General features: G+C 42.9%; 1 protein-coding gene across 1 annotated transcript in view; it reads right to left on the bottom strand.

The window, feature by feature from the left end:
- The window catches only part of RBM33 (RNA binding motif protein 33), a 107,040-nt gene extending 87,776 nt beyond the window's left edge, over nt 1-19,264 (bottom strand). The window contains exons 1-3 of the mRNA XM_040260527.1: nt 19,143-19,264; nt 7,393-7,471; nt 667-715 (exon numbers count right to left, since the gene is read on the bottom strand). Coding sequence (XP_040116461.1) covers nt 667-715; nt 7,393-7,471; nt 19,143-19,185 — 171 coding nt within the window. The 5' untranslated portion in view covers nt 19,186-19,264. The remainder of the gene's footprint in view (nt 1-666; nt 716-7,392; nt 7,472-19,142) is intronic.
- Between the last annotated feature and the right edge of the window lie 3,735 nt (nt 19,265-22,999).

The raw sequence follows: 22,999 nt of genomic DNA, 5'->3' as shown, positions 1-22,999 counted from the left end.
TCATGGGGTCGCAAAGAGTCGGACACGATTGAGCGACTGAACTGAACTGAAGCATACAAGGCTAGCTTGATATTTAGTGAGAATAACAAGTGTCTTTAAATTGTTAATATTAAAAAAATTAATATTTCACTTCAATATTTGGCTTTTTATTTCTATTTTTAATGTATGTTTCATAATGTTCAAAATATATTAGCAGAGATACGTTATACATATAAACACATGATACATAAATATACACATTGGAAATAACATCTTCCAAGTTTTTACTTGATCAAAGAAGTTCATATTTGAGGATAATTTTACCCTTTACTCTGAATCTCAAAAAGTAAATTTCAGATTCAGCATTCAAAATATTAACCACCAGATGTTAAGTTCCTTCAAGGCAAGTGGTAGTTTTGTTACAACTTTCATACACTCAATACCTGCTAAAATGCCTTGACATGCCAGAAACTAAAACGTTTGCTTCAAAGGATTTACTACCTGAATTACAAGTTATCAGAGAATTTACGGATATACAGTCAATTCTTTGTGTATATAAAAAGTAATCAATTCACAAAATTTTAATCTATACCCAACTTTCCAGTAACACATCCCATGCATAAGATGTATTCTTTATTTTAAGTGCAATTAAATATCACTTAATTTCAAGAAGTCCTGTATTGTTACCTTTTTGCCAGACAGCAAATCTTCTCCAAGTAAGTCATCATCAAGTTCACTGTGGGGGAAATAAAAACCATGACAATGTTTTATTCCTACTCAACACTGCAAAGTTTGCAGACCACTGGGGAAATTTACCCAGGACTTTAGGGTTAGGGTACTTTCACATTAAGTTTGCTATCTTTTCCTTTATCTTTATCAATAATGAAAACACATTTTCAAATACACAGGGAACATCTGGCCCTTTGAGCGTGGGAGTCTTTGCTAGAACTAGTAGCTCTCACTAGACTTCTCATCTTAGTTTTTCACCTCAATACGAGATCTTCATTTCTTTGGACTTGTTCATCAATGAGCAAAATAAGAAACCATACATAATATCTATGCTTTCTCTTACCTTTCAAAACCTATGATGAAACAGGAATAGACAGATGCCCCAGTATCATTAACTAGGAAAATTAAAACCAAAACCACTGGGAGACCATTTAACACTCATCAACTGCAAAAACTTTAAAAATGAAAAATCAATGCTTATGAGAACATCCAAGTGTATCATAATAACTAAAGGAATTATTTTTCTATAACATCGAAGTCACGTCAGCTCTCTGCAATTTATGGTCAGCATGCTCATGTTTTGAAGTGATCAAAAGCAGGTTTTCTCATAATTAAGATAGAAACCCTTAGCAGATGAGAAACCTGGAGACATTTCCCACTGCTTCCTTTTTTTTTTTTTTTTTAAACTGATAGAAGATAGCGACCACTAAATTATGTCCTTTTTTTCTTACTTTTGTATTTATTCTTATTAAGTTATGTCTTTTTAAAGCAAATGTCTAAGCACAAACATCTAGAAAGAGAAAGCACAATTAGATTATGATTATAGGTACAAATGCCAATGGAGACTCAACTGCACCAATGTTATTACAATTGTTACTTTTTTCATAAGAGTTCTGGTTACAAATCTCTATAGGTTCTATAGGTTTTGAGCACTATTTTACCCAAAATGCATGTTTACTTCTAGTGCGCTACTCTGCAGAATGACAGAATATCCTGGAATGCGCATATGAAGTTACAACAGAAATTCAATGTACTATCTCTTAGAACTAGAAACAACAAATTATTTCATTCATGCACTGAGTATCTCTTTTATTAAGTTACTTTACATAAATCCTATACCATCATTTTATAAATAAAGAAAATAGGGACAACAGATTAAATGATTTGCCCAAGGTCACACAGCAGAGACAAACCCAGGACAAGAACTTTGCTCATGGAAAAAATCTTTCATGGATCTGCATAAATACAACAGTTGTCAGAGAACAATGTATGACTTCTTTCAACATTTTCAATCCTCAAATCATCTAATCATCTTTCAGATACAATTTCTGTATCTTCATTGTTACATTCACTCTCCAATGGTGAGGAAATAAACGCTTGCTAGTCACAATATTTACAATAACTGCTTTTGAGAACTTGATTCTAGATGACCCAAAAAGTATAAGCACCTCTTTGAGGATAAGCACCCCTCTGGAGCATCACTCAAATAACTGAAAACGGAAGGTAGTATCATTTGCGCAGGGGACACTAACTGGGAAGAACTCTTCAAAACCATATTAGGAACACGTGCTGGTAATCACATAAGCAAAAATCTAGAAAGCGTTGGTCTTTTGCTGACAAATAGATGGAAATAGGTAATCAGTGACTTTGATGACTATTTTCCCTAAACAAGAGCATTTTTTAAAAGATAAACGAAAACTGTATCAGCTACAAATGAACAGAGTATACAGAGATGAAGAGCTGTTTCCATGACTAACAAAGGTAGTAAGAAAGAGCGTCAAATAAGAAAGCAAGAGGAGAGATTAACCGCACAAATAACAATATGCATCAACTGCAGCTCAAGCAATCACTAACATCCATTCCATATACTACATGGCAAGAATCACTCTAGGCGTTGGACACATACTCACTCTTTTGCTGACACACTGAAACGGAGCAGGACCGCATGGCCCTTGCCCCCTACCATGCCCTCTGCCCGCCTTTTGCCTGTGCAAAACTTTAGTCAAAGAGTAAGTTTAATCAGAGAAGTGAGAAATGCTGAAACAAAGGAAAGCAGTCAGAGGAGACTGAATGGTAACAATGCAGTCACTAAGCACAGTCAGGACCTTTAGCTCTTCCTCACGTGAAGTGAAATCACTCAGTCCTGTCTCTTGGTGACCCCATGGACTATAGCCTGCCAGGCTCCTCCATCCACGGGATTTTGCAGGCAAGAATACTGGAGGGGGTTGCCAATTCCTTCTTCAGGGGAATCTTCCCAATCCAGGGATTGAACCCAGGTCTCCTGCATTGCGGGCAGACTCTTTACAGTCTGAGCCACCGGGGAATCTTTCTCAAGGGTTATAGATAATATTCCGAGCCATATCTTGTAAGCTGTCTTATAGATACTAAAAGCCCAGGTGGAGAAGTTAACTACACAATGACCAGACTGTACGCAGGACTTGAGCTGCCATAATTCTGAGAACTGATTGCAAAGAAATGGGAACGAAAGATTGAGGGCAGGAGAAGGGGACGACAGAGGATAAGATGGCTGGATGGCATCACCAACTCAATGGACATGGGGTTTGGGTGGACTCCAGGAGTTGGTGATGGACAGGGAGGCCTGGTGTGCTGCAGTCCACGGGGTTGCAAAGAGTCGGACACAACTGAGCGACTGAACTGAACTGACACCCAGAACTGAAGATTAAGTGTACCTAAAACCACCAAGATGATGCTACTCAGACCGCTGATGACCAGCTGAAGATGACTGTTAGAGAGGACTGTGCTGTTTCTGTGTGCAACCCCCCTCACCACCACTGTCTATAAATGCTTTCATTTGCTGCTTCTTGGGCAGGGGGAGGAGTCGGCCTTTGCACAGATGTCCGCCACCCTCCCCACCCCAGCTGCCGGCACCTGAAGTAAAGCAAACTTGCCTTTCCACCAGCCTGGCTTGTTTACTGACTTCTGAGCGGTAAGCAGCCCGACCCCCCACACATACATCTCCGTAACCAGAACACAACCCCATCAAGCAGATACGTCATTCTCCACCTTTTACATGTGAAAACAAGGATTCAAGATGTTAAATAACTGGCCCAAGATTACCCTGCTACCAAGTCAGAAACCAGATGAGTTGAGACAGTCTAGCGCTAGAGTCCAAATCCTACCTACTACGCACACAAAAATTAAATGTACTTCTCCACTGTTATCATAAAGCAGGATCCTTATAAAGAGGTACACAAAAAGGAAGAAATTTGTAAAATATGAAACACTACCAAAATGACACCAATGGGTCACCAAAAACAACGAATTAATGAGAGTGAGTGGCCCAAATCGCCTCTTTTCAAAAGGGTGAGCAGTAATGCTCACAGACAATAGAGGTACTTAGAAAGTGACAGGAGTACCGAAAGGACTAGGCGGCTTTCTGCGTCCCACTGCATAGCACCTGAGAGGCTTTGCCAGCGACCACTAGTTGAGGAAGACAATCAGACCTTTGGGAGCAGGTACATGTTTACTAACCGACAGAATTACATGGGAAACTTTTCAGGAAACAGGTATTCTGCAGGCAGTCATGGCTCAGATGGTAAAAATCGGCCTGCAGTGCAGGAGACCAGGGCTTGATCCCGGGGTCAGTACTCTCGCCTGGAGAATCCCAGGCACAGAGAAGCCTGGTGGCTACGGTCCATGGCGTGGCAAAGAGCCAGGCATGACTGAGTGACTGACACTCTCACTTTTTTTCACCAGGCTGCAGCCTTTCAGAATCAGAGATGTGAGTGACCACACTGCACCGGGGCAGTCTCCACGCGCCTCCCCACTCCAGGCCGCCGCAGCTGCTCCCTCCCGGCCAGCTCCCGGCCCTAGAGGGGCTCCTAGCTCTGGCCCTTCTTTGGATAGGCCTGGCCCACGGAGGTCTCAACAGATGTCCCAAGGCGGCGGAGACGGCCGCTCCCTCCCACCTGCACTGCTCCAGCACCGCCCACACTGGCTAGCGGCTCCAGCTGGATCCTGGGACATCACTGCTCCCCTGTGAGACCGGCTGCTATATTCTGGACACCTCATCGACTCTCCCTGCTTATTTAACACTACCCCGTTAAAAAAACCATTCATCAAATGACCTTCAGTGGAAACCTTTTGAACATGCTCTTCCTATGTGAATATACAGCCTGCTCTATTTCCTGACTCTTTCTTCTCCCTAACTTTCAAAATTCACCCTCTATCACCCAGTACAGGGAAGAGGTTATTTTATGCTTTAGCAAAATCAAATAAGGAAATACGCATGGTACTGAGCCTCCATATGAAACATGCACTGAGGACAAGTAAAGGAAAGGAGACTGTTCATTGACAACCCTGGAGCAAGAGCTCGTCACCCTGGAAAGGGCAAGGGAGCCCTGTCTCACACTGCAAACAAAACCCAGCTCCAGCACAGCAGAGAGCCAACTAACGTCATGACAGCCAAAATAAATCCCCACTGAACAAACACTGGGGCAATTCAAGCATCAGTAAGATAACAATCACAATGGGTTATAAAACCGCACATGCAGTATTTAGATCTATGAATTCAAAATGGTTCAAAAACAAAACACCTCTGGCAGATGCTAAAGAACTGACCCATTATTTTGAAAACTGGTAAATAAAAATAAAGAATCCAGCACTTACTCTACACCTCAAAAGAACCAAGTATAATTACAGAGTTGTCGCAACTAACAGAAACAGGAGGAGTGACAGAACGAGAGCATCATCACTTGGACCACATAACGGCTGATAACAGGGCAACAAGAAGTCAGCAAGACTCCGTGAAGCTCCTGCGGGAGAAACAAACGGCCAATGACAGCACTGCAGAGCCCCAAACTCACGGGATACAGATCTTTTGCACTCCAAACCAAACCATGAGAGAAGACACAGAGCCATATACACAGTGCACATGGGGACGTATTTTAATACACATGAAAGTGTAGAAGTGTTCGTCACTCAGTCGTGTCTGACTCTTTTCAACCTTATGGCCTGTAGCCCACCAGGCTCCTCTGTCCATGGGATTCTCCAGGCAAGAATACTCGAGTGGGCTGCCATGCCCTTCTCCAGGGGATCTTCCTGACCCAGAGACTGAACCCGGGTCTCCTGCATGGCAGGCAGATTCTTTACTGTCTGAGCCACCAGGAAACTATATATACGTGAGACGGACAGCTAAGTGTGAACGTTAATAAGACACTCATATTGAGCGACTTAAGATATAACTCTATTATGGCTATACTTGTAAATCGTTTATTTTTTAGAGAGATACAATCTGGTATGTTTTCAGATGAAATTATGACTGTCATTTGAGAATTACAGAGCTCATAGATAAAACTGTGCTACATACTGACACTGCTGAAGCTGAAGGATGGTACATTACCTACCCTGTACTACTCTATTTTCATACACACTTCGAATTCTAAGTTTAAAAAAAAATCAATTTCAGGTAGATTATATATGTAACTATTAAAAACATACACACACTTCAAAACTTCCCTAGGAACATAGAGAATACCGAGTAGGGAAGAATTTCTTACCCACATAAGGCAGAAAGCAGCTAGGTGACTTCATACACCTCCTGAAGAGACGCCCTCAGGAAGGCCACAGTGTCACCAAAAAGTGCTCCTGACCAAAAGCACATCCTGAGTCTAGTCCTGAGGAGACACCAGCAAACCCACACTGAGGGCTGGCCCACAGGGAAATGGTGCGCCCTCCTCAAAGAAGTCAGACGTCACTAAACACAAAGGCTTTACAGAGCCTTTACAGAAGCCTTTAAAGACAGAATTCTTCCAGATGAAGAAACAAGGAGGAGAAAAAGAAACTCATTTTTGCTAAAAGGGACATTATTTGGAAACTGACAAAACCTGGGTAACCACTGCAGATTTAGAAGTGGCATGATACCTGCCAATTCCTGTCAAATGGTGCAGGAAAAGAAAAAAGTGGGGTGGGTGGGTGGGTGACACAAAGCAACTCTACGTCTGATCAAGGAGGCCTTGCAAGAATTTCTGTGTTACTTTTACATCTTCCTGTAAGTTTGAAAATGATTTCCAAACACACTTTTCCATCTTTACTAGTCATCAGAAATATATAAAACTAAACTACAAGATATCCAGCTTCCCTGGTGGCTCAGTGGTAAAGAACCTACCTAACAGAGGGGAAAAGGTTCAATCCCTGGTCCAGGAAGATCCCACACGCGGCAAAGCAGCCAAGCCCAACCACAACCACTGACTCTGTGCCCTGGGCCCAGGAGCAGCAACCACGAGCCCGGGCGACACAGTTACTGAAGTCCACACACCGAGAGCCCGTGCTCGGTAGCAGAAGCCGCCGCGACAGGAAACCACACGCCGCAACTGGAGAGCGGTCCTCGCAGCAACACAGCGTGTAGAGGAGCTCTGTTGCTGTTGTTGCGGGCACAGGATTCTCCAAATAGCTCCCAGTGCCCACCAACTCAACACCATCACTGTGTAAAAACACAGACAGCTCCACTGGCAGCTGCAGGCAGCGCCAGCCAGGGGAGGGGCTCCGCACAAGGCCTTCTGCCTGGAACGCCCACCCCTGCCCTTCTTTAGCCCAGTCAGGACAGACCTACTCAGCAAAGAGCATCGGCAGCTAACAGTGTTCTCAGGAAAGAGCTCTGCTCGGCCTAGAGGCAGAAGGAGATGAGTCGGCAAGGGCCCCGCATGTACCCAGGGGGGTCCGCACCTGTCCCAGTCCTCGTCGGCAGCTCTTCTCCTCCAGGACCGCTCCGCACCAGGCTTATCAAACTGGTCAAAGTCATCATCTGTGAGGGAGAGGCCATGAGTCAGTCTTACTCAATTTAAACAGACACATTCAAATACTGAAACAATTTGTTTCTTTTAAGGATTCCCAAAAGGACATTTTAAAATACTAAACTTTCATATATATAACAATTACAAATGTTGTTTGTTTGTTGTTTTTTTTTTTAAGCCCATAGGGTTACAAAGAGCCAGACATGAGAGAGCAACATGTTGTTTGTTTTTTAGTCACTAAGCCAGGTCCATGGACTAGAGCCCACCAGGCTCCCCTGTCCGTGTGATTTCCCAGGCAATAATATTGGAGTGAGTTGCCATTTCCTTCTCCAGGGCATCTTCCCAACCCAGCAATCAAACCCACGTCTCCATTGGCAGGCAGATTCTTTACCACTGAACCAACAGGGAAGCCCATAAATACTTTAGCCATTTTTAATAATTAAAATATTTTAAACTACACATCTACTTAAAGAAAATCAATTTATTGAACATTCTTAGGCATGAAAGCTCGCTGATAGAACAGTTAGAGGGGTGCAACTGACCCCTGCATTGCTCAACGGTCAACTGCAATAATAAAGCTAAAAATCAATCCTAGAAAGAAAACTAAAAATTCACAAGTACATGGAAATTAAACAACACACTTCACCAACCAATAAGTCAAAGAAGAAATAAGAACCAGGTAAATAAGAATATACTTTGAGGAAAGTGAACACAAAAATACAACATACCGAAGTTTACGGGATGCAGCAAAAGCAGTACATGGGAGGGACTTTATTGCCTACGCTAACAAAGAAAGAACTCAAATCAACAGCCTTACTTTAAATCCTGTGGAACCAGACAAAGAAGAGGAAATTAAACCAGAAGACTGCAAAAGAAAATAAAGATCAGAGCAGAGGCACATGAAACAGACGAGAAAAACAAAACATATATGAAAATTATTTTTTAAAAATTAGCATATAGAACTCAGCAATATATTAAAAGGATACCCTACATCACAACCACATGGATTTATCCCAGGAATAAAGGGTTCATGTAACATTCAAAAATCAGTACTTTTTAAAAATCAATGTAATAGATCATATTACAAAGTAGAAAATTACATTATCATCTCAACATAAGGAGGAAAATCAATTTAAAAGTTAATCAAAACCGAATAGCCACATTCCTAAAATCTCTGACCAAATTAAGTATAGAAGGGACTTTCCCCAACCTGATCAAAGGGCATCTGTATGGAAAAACTACAGCAACCACCGCAAGTAAAGAGTCAATGCTTTCCTCTAGAATCAGGAACAAGACTGGGGCTGTGACTCCTAACACTGCAGTTGAGCACTGTAATCCAAGTTCTACCTCGTGCAACCAGACAAGGAAAACAAAAGGAACTCAGACTGGAAAGGAAGAAGTAAAAAACCACCATTCTTCACAGCAAACATCATCAGCTATGTAGAAAACCACATGGGATCTATGGAAAAAAAGTACAAAAACTAGTAAGTGAACTGAATTAGGTTGTAAAATATGAGATCAGTTTTTAAAAGTCAACAATTTTTTTTTTACATACAAGGAATGAGCAATTGGAAATTAAAAAACAAATCCTTGCAATAACATAAAAATATGAAATATGTACTAGGGATAACCATAATAAAAAAATGAGAAAGACCTGTTAATTAAGGACTATGAAACACTGCTGAGAGAAACTAAATACCTAAAGTGCAAAATCACTGTAATTCCCCAAAGGAGACAAGAATGATTGCAAATTTGGGTAACCTTGTGCTTGGACAAAAAGCACAATAAGCAAAGGGAAAAAAAAAAAAACACCTGATAAAGCAGAAAAACAAAACATACTCTTTCCACTTGGAGTATGGAATGCAAAAACAAATAAAAAAGAAGCCTAACGCAAAGCCCTAAGAAACAAACTAAGACCTTGAACTCTGCGCGCCTGTTTCTATTCTTCCATTTTCTGCATCATCCCCCTTCTGTTCTTATTTAGAATGCAAACAAGGCCTTTTTAAGTTTCTATTTGTCATACTGAGTAGAACCAAGAAAACACAATGTGTCCACACTAGTCCAAAGTTTTAAAGGAAGAAAGCACGGGATTGGATTCCAAGGGGAAGAGTGATCCATATCTTGAAATCTAGAAACCCCAAAGGCAAACGTTACACTAGACATACATGCTATTAAGGGAATCAGTGTTCCCCATCAGCAAGACTAAAAACAGTTATTAGAATTTTTACAATTTTCAATTACACAGCAATTAGGTCTCTATAATGAACACAAGTCCTCTGCTTAGCATTCTTATTACTTTCTAATCTTTTCCAGGAACCTGGAATTTAAGATTTGAAACTTTATACAATACTTGTCTGGAACAGGGTTCTACCAACTGTCTAATCCAAGAATCAGCAAACTACAGCCTCCCTGATATGTAGGTTCTGCCACCTGTTTTAGTCCAAATTTAGCTACTGCCCGATTTATGTAAATAAGCTTTTACTGGAACACTATATGCTAATTCAATTACACACTGTCTAGAGCTCTCAAGCTACAAGCGCAGAGCAGAGAATTGCAACAGAAGCCTTATGACCTGCAAAATCTAAAATATTCACCATTTGGCGCTTTACAAAGTGTTCCTATCTTTGCTCTAGTCCAAAGGTTCTCAACCTTCCTTCTTTTGCCTCAACATCATTCTCATGTATACACCTCATATTCTGAATCATTGACTCAAAATTCCGTATTTTATAGGTGAGGAAATCCACACCCTTTATTTAAACAGTATTTATTTAAACTTTATAGTAACGAGAAAAAAGAATCAAACTAACTTTCAAAGAAAGCGTATTTGTCCTACAAAATAACTCAAATTCTGAGTAACCACCAGGGACATTTTCAGAAACAGCCCATACATCATGTTACTTGAAAAATAATTTGTAGTCCTGTTTTAAAACTCTCTTATTTGCATGGGACCCTGGACAGGTTTCCCTAAAATAAACACTGTACTTTGCTTCTGAAGTGTGGTACACACTGACCATTTGTTTGCCTGTCTTACAACTCAATGTCTCTTCCTGTGTTTGGGAATCAATCAGAGTGAGTCCTGAAAGAAGACAGCTGCCTTCTGATATGCAAGCCATAAAAGCTAGACTCTCGGGTCCTCTGTTAGCCTGAGGAACCTGGGAAAGGAAAATGGTCTGAGCTCAGCCAACTGAACGTTCCCATCATGACTCAGAATCTAGAGGAAACAACGCCCCATTTCTTTTCCCGAAAATCTAGACCCTCTTTCTAAAAGTGATGCTGATGGTTAGTTGCTTACTTCGTGAAGTGTAAGGAAGAAATGTCACAGAAAGGGAGAAAGTCCTTCCAGCAACTGCTGTTCTTCCTTCCACGGAGAGAACCACAGCTATGCTGAGACTGTGGTCCCCATCACTCTCCACAACAGGGCAGGCAATGCAAGGAACACACTTCCCAGAGCCTCCTTCCCTGTGCGCTTCTGAGTGAGAGCGCGAGGCAAGGCAGTCACCGAAGTCTCAGTCACAATTATCTCAGTTACTCTCATGAGACAGGCACAGGACAGAAAGACAGACACACACACACCCCCCTCACAGATACGAGGTTCGCAGAGGCCAGAACGGGCTCCTGAAAACCATGCGTGGCTCTGGCTGGAGGGGCTGTGACAGTCAGAGGGGCTCTTGAGACTCAACACCTTCAGAAGTCAGCGCCCAGTGCTGGAGACTGAGGCTGGCCACTGGCACTTCCACAGGAGTCTTCAGTGCCAGCAGCCTCCAGACAGACTCTGAACCGTCACGCTCTGGTCCTCAGACTAAGCACTCCTGACCACCAAGGGATGATGCTGCTGCTCAGCCGCCCAGTCACGCCAGACTCTGCGACCCCACGGACTCCCCTGCCAGGAGTCCATGAGCACCCCAGGCTCCCCTGTCCCTCACTACCTCCAAGAGTTTGCTCTAACTCACATCCATTGAGCCGGTGATGCTATCCAAGGGCTGTAGAAGCCTCTAACTCTTGTATTAAAACCCTTCATACTTGGAGTGCGAAGCATGGCTTCTTTCCTAACTGAAGTAAGACTAATAATAAAACTTCCAATAAGTCTAGCACTACTGAAGCACTGAAGAGAAGCTTCAATGTACTTCAACAAGCTAGCTATATTCATTTCTTATTTAATCCATCCCCATTCTCCTTTTACAGATGTGAAAACTAAGACTAACCAAAAATTAGGAAACAGCAAAATCAGATTTAAACTCAGGTCTACCAAACACTAAGTATAATGCTCTTGAGTTTATTTAGGAAGCAACTATAGTAACAATGGGGCTTCCCTAATAGCTCAGTTGGTAAAGAATCCGCCTGTAATGCAGGAGACCCCGGTTCAATTCCTGGGTTGGGAAGATTCTCTGGAGAAGGGATAGGTTACCCACTCCAGTATTCTTGGGCTTCCCTTGTGGCTCAGCTGGTAAAGAATCCTCCTGCAATGTGGGAGACCTGGGTTCTATCCCTGGGTTGGGAAGATCCCCTGGAGAAGGGAAAGGCTACCCACTCCAGTATTCTGGCCTGGAGAATTCCATGGATTGTACAGTCCTACAGTCCATGGAGTTGTAAAGAGTCAGACACGATTAAGCAACTTTCACTTCGCATAGTAACAAACCCTCTGATACATAAAAATATTAAAGGGTAGCTAGCCATAACTTCCTCAGTCTTTAGGTAGAAAGATCACTAATCCATGGAACCTACAAAATCATGAAGGCAGAATCAACTGTTAACCTATTAACCTACAGGCTGGAATCCTGTGGCCCATAAGGAACATGCTATCTTTGAATTATGTTGTCTTTTTTTAATCAACTTGATTCTCAACATTTTTAAAATGTAACTATATGTAACTACCAGAGTTACAGCTTCTCTCAAAAAACAAAAAAAAATCTTATCAAAAGATCTGGAAAGTAGACCCACACTTTGGTGAAGATGCTCAGCACCCGGCCAAACGAACAACATTCCTGCATCCGTAAGAAAAGGGACTGAGGAGGAGGTGGCAGCCAGAGCCTGCGCAGAAGCCCCGCCAGCAGCCGCAAGCCTGCAAGGGGCCCAGACAGCCCTGACGTCTGATGTTCCACAGCCTGAGCTGCCCAGCTCTTTCTGAGTCTGTGAAGTGCCAAAGTACCTACCCATCCTTCCAAAAGATTCTCAATGAACTGCTTCATCATGCTCATGCTTTGTATATAAAGCATCAAAATTTAATAATGAAAATTTCAGAAAGTGAGAACAGAGAAAGAGAGTAAAACAGTACCACAAGATAATTTCCCAGAACTGAAGGACACATTTCCAGACCAAAGTATCCACCAACTGCAGTACAAGAAAACCATAGCATGACCTGTGCTAATGAATTCTGTAACAATGAGGAGGAACTGTGAAAACCTTCCAGGAAGAGAAAAAAAGGTCACACAAATGATAAGAGAATCAGAATGTCTTCAGACTTCTCAAGAGCAGACCTATAAGCTGGAAAACAACACAGCAGTACCACCAAAACTCTGAAAAGGAATCTAAGTCAAAGCTAGACTTGGAAGACACGACCATATCAATCAAGTTTGAAAATAAAATAAGAATTCATGCAGACATGCATGGGTTTTCAAAAAATTTACCTTCAACACACCCACTCTTAGGAAGCTGAAACCTTTAACTCTATAATTTGTTATATTGAAAATATAAACATAAAGAATAATTTTTCCAGAAAAAATTATCAAAATTGACCCGTGGATTTAAAAAAGTTAAACAGACCAAATAATAAAAAGAAACCGAAAATTAAGCAGGCAACAGACCCAAATGGCTTTGCAGACAAGAGTTCTTTTAACATTTAGCAAAGAGATTTTTACAATATCCAGAAAATTTCACAACTCTCACAACTCTAGGTAGTTAGAAACTCACAAAAACAAAGAAGAGCACAAACACAGGGAAAGTATAAGCCAATCTCTCCTATGATCAGAGAGTCCTGAAGTGAAAAGCAGCCAAATACCAAAAAGGACAAGACCTGAAGAACCAGAAGACTGGGAACCCAAGAACGTGTGGCTGATTCAGCACTGGATATCTATCGAAGCATTACAATAAGGTATTAAAGAAGGGGCCTCATGGGACTTCCCTGTGGTCCAGTGGCTAAGACAACCCACTCCCAATGCACAATTAGATCCTTAGTCAGGAAACTAGATCCCACACGTCATTGCTTGGTTGCTAAATCGTTTCCAACTCTCTCTCTTGTAATCCCACAGATTGTAGCCTGCCAGGCTCCTCTGTCCATGATTTTCCAGGCAAGAATACTGGAGTGGGCTGCCATTTCCTTCTTCAGGGGATCTTCCCAAGCCAGGGATTGAACATGTATCTCCTGCTTGGCAGGTGGATGGATTCTTTACCACTGGCCACCTGGACACTAGATCCCACATGCTGCAACTAAAATTCCACATGCCACGATGAATATCAAAAATCCCATGTGCCGCAACTAAAACCTGGCATAGCCAGATAACTAAATAAAAATAAAAAGGGACCTCATGATTACGACGCAGAAAAAGCATTTGATAAAATCAAAACCCTAGTTCAAAATACAAACATTTTTAGCTAAACAAACAATAACTATCAGAAACCTACAGCAAACACCATACGCACTGGTAAAACATTAAACAAACACTCGTTAAACTCCTAACAAAATGGCAAGATAAAGATGCCTGTCATCAGCCCACCACCAAACATTATATAGAAGGACTTGACAACGAAAACTTCTAGAACAAAAAGTACAAGAAGAAATGAGACATAAATACTGAAACAGAGGAGACTGCAGATACAACAGTCTGAAAATCGAAAGCATCAAATATTAAAACAAAATTCCAATAAGCCAGTTATATATAATGACCAAAAGAAAACAGTTCTTCTATAGCAAATCAGCAAAAAATTCCAGAATACTGTATGAGGAAAAAATTATACCATCCACAACAACAAATACAAAATATCTAGGAATAACACTAACAAGAAATATAGAAGAACTACATAAAGAAAATCTCACGAAAAAGTTCCATTTGTCGTTCATTTGTTCAGTCTTGTTCGACTCTTTGCGATCCCATGGACTGCAGCACACCAGGTTCCCTGTTCTTCACCATCTCCCGGAGTCTATGGACACTCATGTCCATTGGATCCATGATGCCATCCAGTCATCTCATCCTCTGCCACCCTCTTCTCCTCCTGCCCTCAATCTCTCCCAGCAACAGGGTCTTTTCCAATGAGTCGGCTCTTCGCATCAGGTGGCCAAAGTATTGGAGCTTCAGCATCAGTCCTTCCAATGAATATTCAGGGTTGATTTCCTTTAGGATTGACTGGTTGGATCTCCTTGCTGTTCAAGGGACTCTCAAGAGTCTTCTCCAGCACCACAGTTCAAAAGCATCAATTCTTTGGCACTCAGCTTTCTTGATGGTCCAACTCTCACATCCGTACATGACTTCTGAAAAAACCATAGCTTTGACTAGACGGATGGCAGAGATCCCTTCTCCTCTGGAAGTTACCTTAGTAAAACTGTTTTCGTATCTGCAATCTCTTCTACTCCAATATTTATATATCCCAACCTCTTAGATCAGTGCTTAGCATGGAGGAAATACTCAAAAATGTGATAGATAACTGATGAACCAAAAAGAGCTTGACAGTGAGACATTCTTATTGCTGGATGAAAAAATACATACTGTAAAAATATCCATCGTCCCCAAGGTGCACTGTGTGTGTGCTAATCGTGTCTGATTCTTGGCAACCCTATGTACTGTAGCCCACCAGGCTCCTCTATCCATGGAATTCTCCAGGCAAGAATACTGGAGGGGGGTGTCATCTCCTCCCCCAGAGGACCTTACTGACCCAGGGATCACACTCACATCTTTTGCATTTCCTGCACTGGCAAGTGGATTCTTTAACACCCTGGAAACCCCAATTGCATTAATAAACTCAATGCAACCTCAAAGAATTTCAGCAGAGTCCTTTATAGAATGTGACAATTCTGAAGTTTTTTTAATGCATAGCTAATCAAGAAATGTCTGAAAAAAATCTATAATATATATAGACAAACACACACTACGAAACAGTAATTTTCTAAAATTATGAGAATTTAAATACGTCACGAAATGGAAAAGAAAGAATTCAGTAAAGAAAGCTATGACAAACCTAGTGTATTAAAAAGCAGAGATATCACTTTGTTGACAAAGGTCCATATAGTCAGAACTATGGTTTTTCCAGTAGTCATGTACAGATGTGAGAGATGGACCACAAAGAAGGATGATCACCAAAGAACTGATGCTTTTGAACCATGGTGCTAGAGGTGAGTCTTGAGAATCCTTTGGACTGCAAGAATATCAAACCAGTCAATCCTAAAGAAAACCAACCCTGAATATTCACTGAAGGACTGATACTGACGCTATAATACTTTGGCTATCTGACGTGAACAGCCAACTCACTGGAAAAGACCTTGATAAGGGGAAAGACTGGAGGCAGAAGGAGAAGGGGGCGCCAGAGGATGAGATGGTTGGATGGCATCACAGACTCGATGGACATAAATTTACGCAGACTCCAGGAGATAGTGAAGGTCAGGGGAGCCTGATGTGCTGCCGTCCATGGGATCACAAAGAGTGGGACACACTGAACAACAAAAGAAAGAATGAGAATTTAAATGTATCATAAAATAGAAAAGAAAGAATTCAATAAATTGTATTAAAGCTGTTAGAAGCCCTAAATTCACACCACATCCAAAATAAAATTCCATATGGAGTAAAAGCTAAACATAAAAAAGCACAGACATAAAATGTTAAAGCACAGGGGAACTCTTGGCATGGGGACAACGTTAGGAAAAAAATTTTAGGAAAATAAGTGACAAGAAAAAAAATCTGAACAAGCAGATACATATATAAATGAATCACTTTGCTATAAACCAGAAACTAACATAACTTTGTAAATCAACTAGACGTCCATATAAAAAAAATTTTGGCGGGAGGAGGGCAGAGGGGATCACCATTCCCTAGTGACCTAGTAGTTATGATTCTAGCCTTTCACTACCTTGACCTCAGGTTACCCCATTCAGGTAACCGAGATCACACAATCCACGAGGAGGAGCCAAAAAAAAAAAATTTTAATGACATTTTTCACAAGGTAAAATTTTAAAGCTTCCATAATCAAAAGCTTAAAAAAACAAAAGGAATTGGCAACCCACTCCAGTATTCTTGGCGGGAAAATCCCACGGGCAGAGGAACCTGGTAGGCGACAGTCCATGAGGTCGCAGAGAGTTGGACACGACTGAGGGACTTCACTTCCACTTTTCACAGGGCAAGCACAATAAATAAAAAGTCTATAATCATAACATAATACACAAAGAATTCTTTAAAATAAGTCAACCACTCAATAAAAAACAAATTATATAAACAATTCACAGAAAAATAAACATAATACATGAAAAGATGATTAATTTCAACAGATCTGGGAAATACAAATTACAACACTGAGGCTATTTTCCTGCCTTATATCAAAGATTCTCAAAGCATGGGACAACTGTCCTTTCATACAGTACTGCTGGAAGGATAAAGTGGTACCAATTTTTTTGAGGATAACTTGAAAATAACTACCAAAATTTAAAATATATGCAGCTTACACCACCATATTTCCACTCCGCGAGTTATCAATCCTCCCTAAATATTTGCTTCAGCACATCACGATTGTGTCTGTAGACGTTTAGTGCAGAATCTTCAACAGTAGTAAAAAAGGACATATAACTGAAATGTCCATCAGTATAATACGGTTAATCAATAAATGGTAGAACCACATAACTCTCACCTACTAACCCAGGAGAGACTGCCAAGACCTACTATTAAGTGCACAAAGCAAACTGGAGACCACCACGTGACTCCACTCATACCATAAGAGGCCACACAGCTGTAACTGTGCGACTTACAGATGCACAGAAAGGGGTGGCTGCCAAGTACTTACTGAACATATACTACATGCCAGGAACCTGGAGTACACAGCAGGTAAAACAGGCAGCATTACTGTCCTCAAGGGGCTTACAGGCTACTAGGGAAGAGAGATTTGAAAAAGCAGCAGACAGGTAACCAAATACAATCACAAACTCCAACAAATGTTCCAGAAACAAGGTTGCCACAGGACAAAGAAACAAGGTTGCCACAAAATAAAGATATCTGAGGGAGGCACATAAGCAAGAGATGGACATACTTCAGACACAAAGAAGAATACTCAAGGGGAAAAAAAAAAAAAAAAAAGAATGCTCAAGGAAGGCCTCCAGGGAGCCTGAGACCTAGGAGATGAGCTGGCTGACAGGAGTTGGCTGAGGCTGGGGGCTGAGCCGTGCACAACTCACAAACCTTGGTAAGCAGCCTGGCTTTAACAATGGGAGAACAGATGTGCACGCAAAATGGAAGGAAAAACTCCAAATCATCAAGGATAAAGCCTAATCCTCTAAAATGGCAACTCGCAAAAACTTTCTGGATTCAAACTTATTAGAGGACATTAACCAGCTTTTGTTTATGTCAACTGCATTCAATGGTATTTGCCATTTTCATGAGAAATTTTTAAAAATACGCAAGCACACATCACATCAGCCATCAGCATGATAACGTCTTCACGTGTGACACATAGAGCCTCTGGGAAACTGCACTACAGTCAAGAGTGACACATGCCAAGCTACATTAGTGTTATTAATGAAAATAGTTTTGACCCAGGAGTATGCAGACTACCTACCTTTTGAAAATGATACAAAACTCCAGCAAGTAACCAATAAGGAAAATAAAGCAAATATTTTCAAGCCCTAACTAGAAAGCCTCGGGGTGGCGGGGCGAACCACGTGAGAAAAAAGGCAGGCACCGGATCATATTGCCTGAAGTCGCATTTCAGCGCCTGTCTCAGGTTTTTCTATTTTGCCACAGGAACGCTTTGATACTCTGGCCAAAATTCCTAGACAGGATCGCTACAATGTAGTCTTAAATCAGCATTATCACTGAAGAGTATACAGCAGAATGGCCTAACGTTTCAATAATGAGAACTCCGCCCGAATGCGGGTGGTGTTCACCCTTTTCCACCTTAAGGGTCCCCTTTATCAGAGTTTCCGAACAATCAGAAAACTCACTTCCAAGTGTTTTACTCAAAAACAACAAAACAACCTCAGTCAACAAAAATGTGATTTCAACCAGAAAGTGATTCTACCTGGGAAAAAAAAAAAACAGGTAAGGTGTGAGTGAGGTGCTCTGTCAAACTTATTTATGTTTGGAAGACAAGACAAAAAATGGCCCGAAGGAAACGCATCAGTATCTAAACCGTTTCTGCCCCAGTTCCACGCTCTGCAACACACTGACAACCAAGCACTAATGGGTCCGGATTCAGACAACTGAGTTCAGGTAACCTAGAGCAGTCGCGGGAGGTTCTTTTTTCAGACTCCTTACTCTCTGAAATGCCCCGCAAACACCTCCCCTCAGGTACGTGCGCCGCAGCCAGGTCCAGTGAGGGGCTGGACACCACGCCGAGCCCGCCCGGCCGACCCCAGCGGGGCCGCGACCCTCCCCGGGAGCGCCCGGCGGCGGGCGCCGTCCCCCCGCGCAGGCCGCCCGCCACCTCAGCACCGCGAGAACAAGGGCACCAGAGACCCCGACCCCCCGAGCCTCCCGCGCGCGGCCGTTCATTTACCTCCGGCGCCCGCTCCTCCGCCCGCTCCCAGCGCGGCCGCCATGGTGCTCGCTGGGCCCGGCCTTCAGCCTCGCCCCACCAAGCCAGCTGGGGGGGGCCGCCGGGCCAGCCGGGGCCCGGGGACGCGCGGCGGGGCGCGGGGAGGGCTGGGGACGGGGGCGGCTGACCGGGCCTGGGTGCGGGAGGCGGCGCGGCCGGCGGGTGGGGGCCCTCCGGCCTGCTCCTCCGCAGGAAGAAAACAACCAACTATCGCAACATGGCGGACGGCTCGGCCTGCCGCCGCGGTGCACGCCGGGATGATGGCGGCCGGGAGGCGCCGGCGCAGGCCCTTCCCGCCGGCCGCGGCGGCTCCTGGCCGCCCCCGGGGAAACGAAGGCCGAACGCGGAAGGCAAACTCGCAAGCGGCCACCTCGCCGGGCTTCCAGACAGCCCAAGTGTTGAACGCGGGGGCTGCGGCGGTTGCCGGCCGTAGTGCGGCCCCGAGCTCTGTCGTAAGGCGTTTTGCAGCAGTTGGCGCCGAGCTTTACGCCCGGCGGAAGTCCCGTTGGAAGTGGGAGAGGCCCCGCGCCCCGCTACGGGGCGGCAGCCGGGCTTCTGTGTTTGGACAGTGAGGCGCGGGCTGGGGGCGGAGTCACGGCGTTAGGGGCCGGGGGGCGAGGGCGCGGGGGGCGAGGGCGCCGGGGGCGGGCGGGACGGCACCCGGCTGGCGCTCTGCGGCCTGCGGGGCGGCGGCAGGTTCGCCGAGCGGGTGGGCCCTGAGACTCTTAGACTGCGCTGAACGCGTGCGCGAGAGTTTGCACTGGAGGAGCGGGAAGGGTTCCGAGCGAGGTGCTAACGAGTGACAGAAAGGGGACCAGGGTGCGGAGGAGGCTGAGCGCTACTGGGGAGAAGGCGTCTGAAGACGACTTCTCACTCGGCGGGTGGGTGGGGTGAATGTAACTAGGCCTTTAAGTACAGACAAGCTACAGACGTTGGTGCAAGAACAAGGAATGTGAAGAATGTGGGGAAAGAAAAGGGTCATTTTAGGTAGGAAGAGAAGGCTGAACATAGGCGCAGAGATGCCAAAGGACTTCATATGAATCACCAAGCAGTACTCGTGAACGCTATTAGTAGAAAATAATGCTTTATGGTGGAAAAGCCTAGAAAACTCCGCCTTAACTGATGATAGTAAACGTTTTCCCATAACGGAGTAGATCAGAATTTTGTGCCACTTGAAAGGATGCAACAGGAAGAAACAGTCTCACTTAAGTGCTAATCCAGTCGCATATACGTAACTGAGTCTAATCTTGAAGAAATAAGGACCCCCCAAAAATTGACGGACGTACCGCAAAGGTCTTCCGAAGTGTTGGAAGTCACGAAAGTCAAGAAAAGACTGAGGAATTTTTTCAGACTGAAGAAAAAGTAGACATGACAGCAGAATGGAATGCATGATTCTGAACTGGATCCTTTCACGCTAATGAATATTATTGGAACAATTTGCAAAAATCAGAGTCTGAAAATAAGATGGGAGTTATGTAGCAGAATTAACTTCCTTATTTTGATGATTGCCGGTACTATGCAGGAAGAAAGTCTTTGTTGGAAATACTATTACAGAGTCCAAGTTTGTATTTCTTGCTGCCTGGCAGGCCAATAAATCAAGAGGCAAGGTGTTGGGGCAAAGACTAACACTTTATTTGGAAAGCCTACAGACCTAAGAAGATGATCGACTAGTGTCCCAAAGAACCATGCGTTAGAATTCAGGTTTCTTTTATATTAAAGAGGAGGAAGTGATTATTACAAACTTATTGGGTCTAGAATCCTTTGTTCTTGCAGCTCTCTGCAAAGGTCTGGTTACAGTGTTCCTGTAAACCACCCCAGCAAGACAAATGTTACTCTGTTCTGCCACTTTTTTATCTCTACACAAATGGAAAAGTGCTATACAGTTTAAGGTCAGACCCTTGAGAATGGGCTGTGCTGAATATTTCAGGCTATAGGCAACATTCTTAACTACAGCAAAAACAATAGAATACAAAGATTAAAAGAAACAGATCCGATATGGACTCAGATTTGTTCTTCCTTCTTACAAAAGTACTCAGTGGCACATCAAGTCAGGAACTTATTCTCAAGTGGTTCAGAATTTAAAGGTTTTACTTTTACTCTGTGAAACTTTTCTAGAAAATTCTCTTTGCTTCAAAACAGTATAGCACAACTAACACAACACTGTAAAGCAATTATACTCCAAGTTAATATTTAATGAGAGAACCAAAGAGGACATTGTGATGATGGTCTCACAGGTATATACGTATATCCAAACATCAAATTGTATACATCAAGTTTATGTCATTTTTTTGTATATTAATTATAACTCAATAAAACTGCAAAAAAAAATTCATTGTTGAAGTGAAAAATGCAAAAGAGAAAAACAGAAAAGAGACTTGAGAAAAAGTCAGAAAAAGATTTCCCAGAATATGCCACCAAAAAAGTGGGGGATGGGGCGGAGGGATAACGTGAAGGAGAGGTTTGAACACTGGAAGCTTGGAATGAGAAAATCAAATTCATGAGAAATTGCATTGCAAAAAGTAGAGAAAAAAGAGAATGGAAAAGAGGCCATGTTTGAAAAGAGATGGAAGATACAAACCCACAAATACAGGCAGCATAACAAATATCAAGCAAGAAGAAGAAAGCCACACCTAGACGTCTATGGTGAAACTGAACAGCATCCACAAGAGAGATCTTAACACAGACAAAAAGAAACTGCTTCTGGTCATGATGGAGACACAGGGACAGACTCCCCTCACTCCATAACTTGAAAAGACACATTTGCAAAAATAAAATTGCTTTCCGACATTGGGCCACAGGCAGCACAGGCCTGTGGGCACTGAGAGAAAGGAAACCTTATAATCGTGCAGCTTTCTGCCTGAAAACAGTTTCTGGACCATGAGGCAGGAGAGGACACTCAAATAAAACACAACTGTCTTAAAGAATTGAGACAGACCAGAATTTAGAGGGCTAACATGGGACATTGTGGGGAGTGGTAGTGCAGCGATGCTTAGGAAGAGCTCCAAGAATCCCCATAGGGACACCTTGAATGTGCTGCTGCATGGAGAAATCCCATGAAGATCAACAGAGGACCAGAACAACCCAAAAGCTGTAAACGGAGCCATTCTTGGAGCTCAGGCAGAGCTGGGCAACGTTTAAACTTCAGCCACCCAGAGGGGATAACCCTGGCTGACCACCCAGGACATTCAGAAAGATCCAAGAAGGGTCAGTGCATGAGAACTAGGACAAAGGAGCACTAGAATGTCCTAACAAAGCTTCTAAACAACTCTTGAAATGGTTTATGCTAATCAGCGCATAACTTAATGGCCCACCAGAACAAACTTCAGTTTTCTTTAACGAACAACCAACCTAGCCCTCAATAAAGTAAAATTCACAGAGGCCAGCATTTAAAGAAAATTTACTAATGAAAGGAAGAAGCAGGAATATATGACCAATACCAGGAGAAAAAGTAATAAACAGAAACATACGTAACAGAGACAACAGAATTATCAGCCCAGGGATTCCTAAGACTTGATGTAAATATGCTCAAGGACTTAAGGTAAATAGGGCCCTAATGAGGAAGGACAGAGAAGATGTGAAGTGGAACTTCCAAAGGTGAAAATGCGATGTTTGAAATTAACTACTCAGTGGAGAACAACAGAAGCAGATGAGACATTTCCAGTTTCATCTCAGATATACAGAGAGCTGGAAAGAACATCACTGACAAGCTCATAACAATAAAAATTACAACCAATGGCAATTTTCTCAATCCATCAGAGAACCAAGGTGTTCCAAAGCCACCAACAGGAAATGGAGACACAGACATCTACAGGGAAGAG

The sequence above is a fragment of the Oryx dammah genome, unplaced genomic scaffold (genome assembly GCF_014754425.2).
Source record: "Oryx dammah isolate SB20612 unplaced genomic scaffold, SCBI_Odam_1.1 HiC_scaffold_18, whole genome shotgun sequence".
In the NCBI taxonomy this organism is placed as follows: Eukaryota; Metazoa; Chordata; class Mammalia; order Artiodactyla; family Bovidae; genus Oryx; species Oryx dammah.
Note: the sequence above shows the minus strand (reverse complement) of the source record. Positions and strands in the feature narration are given on the sequence as shown.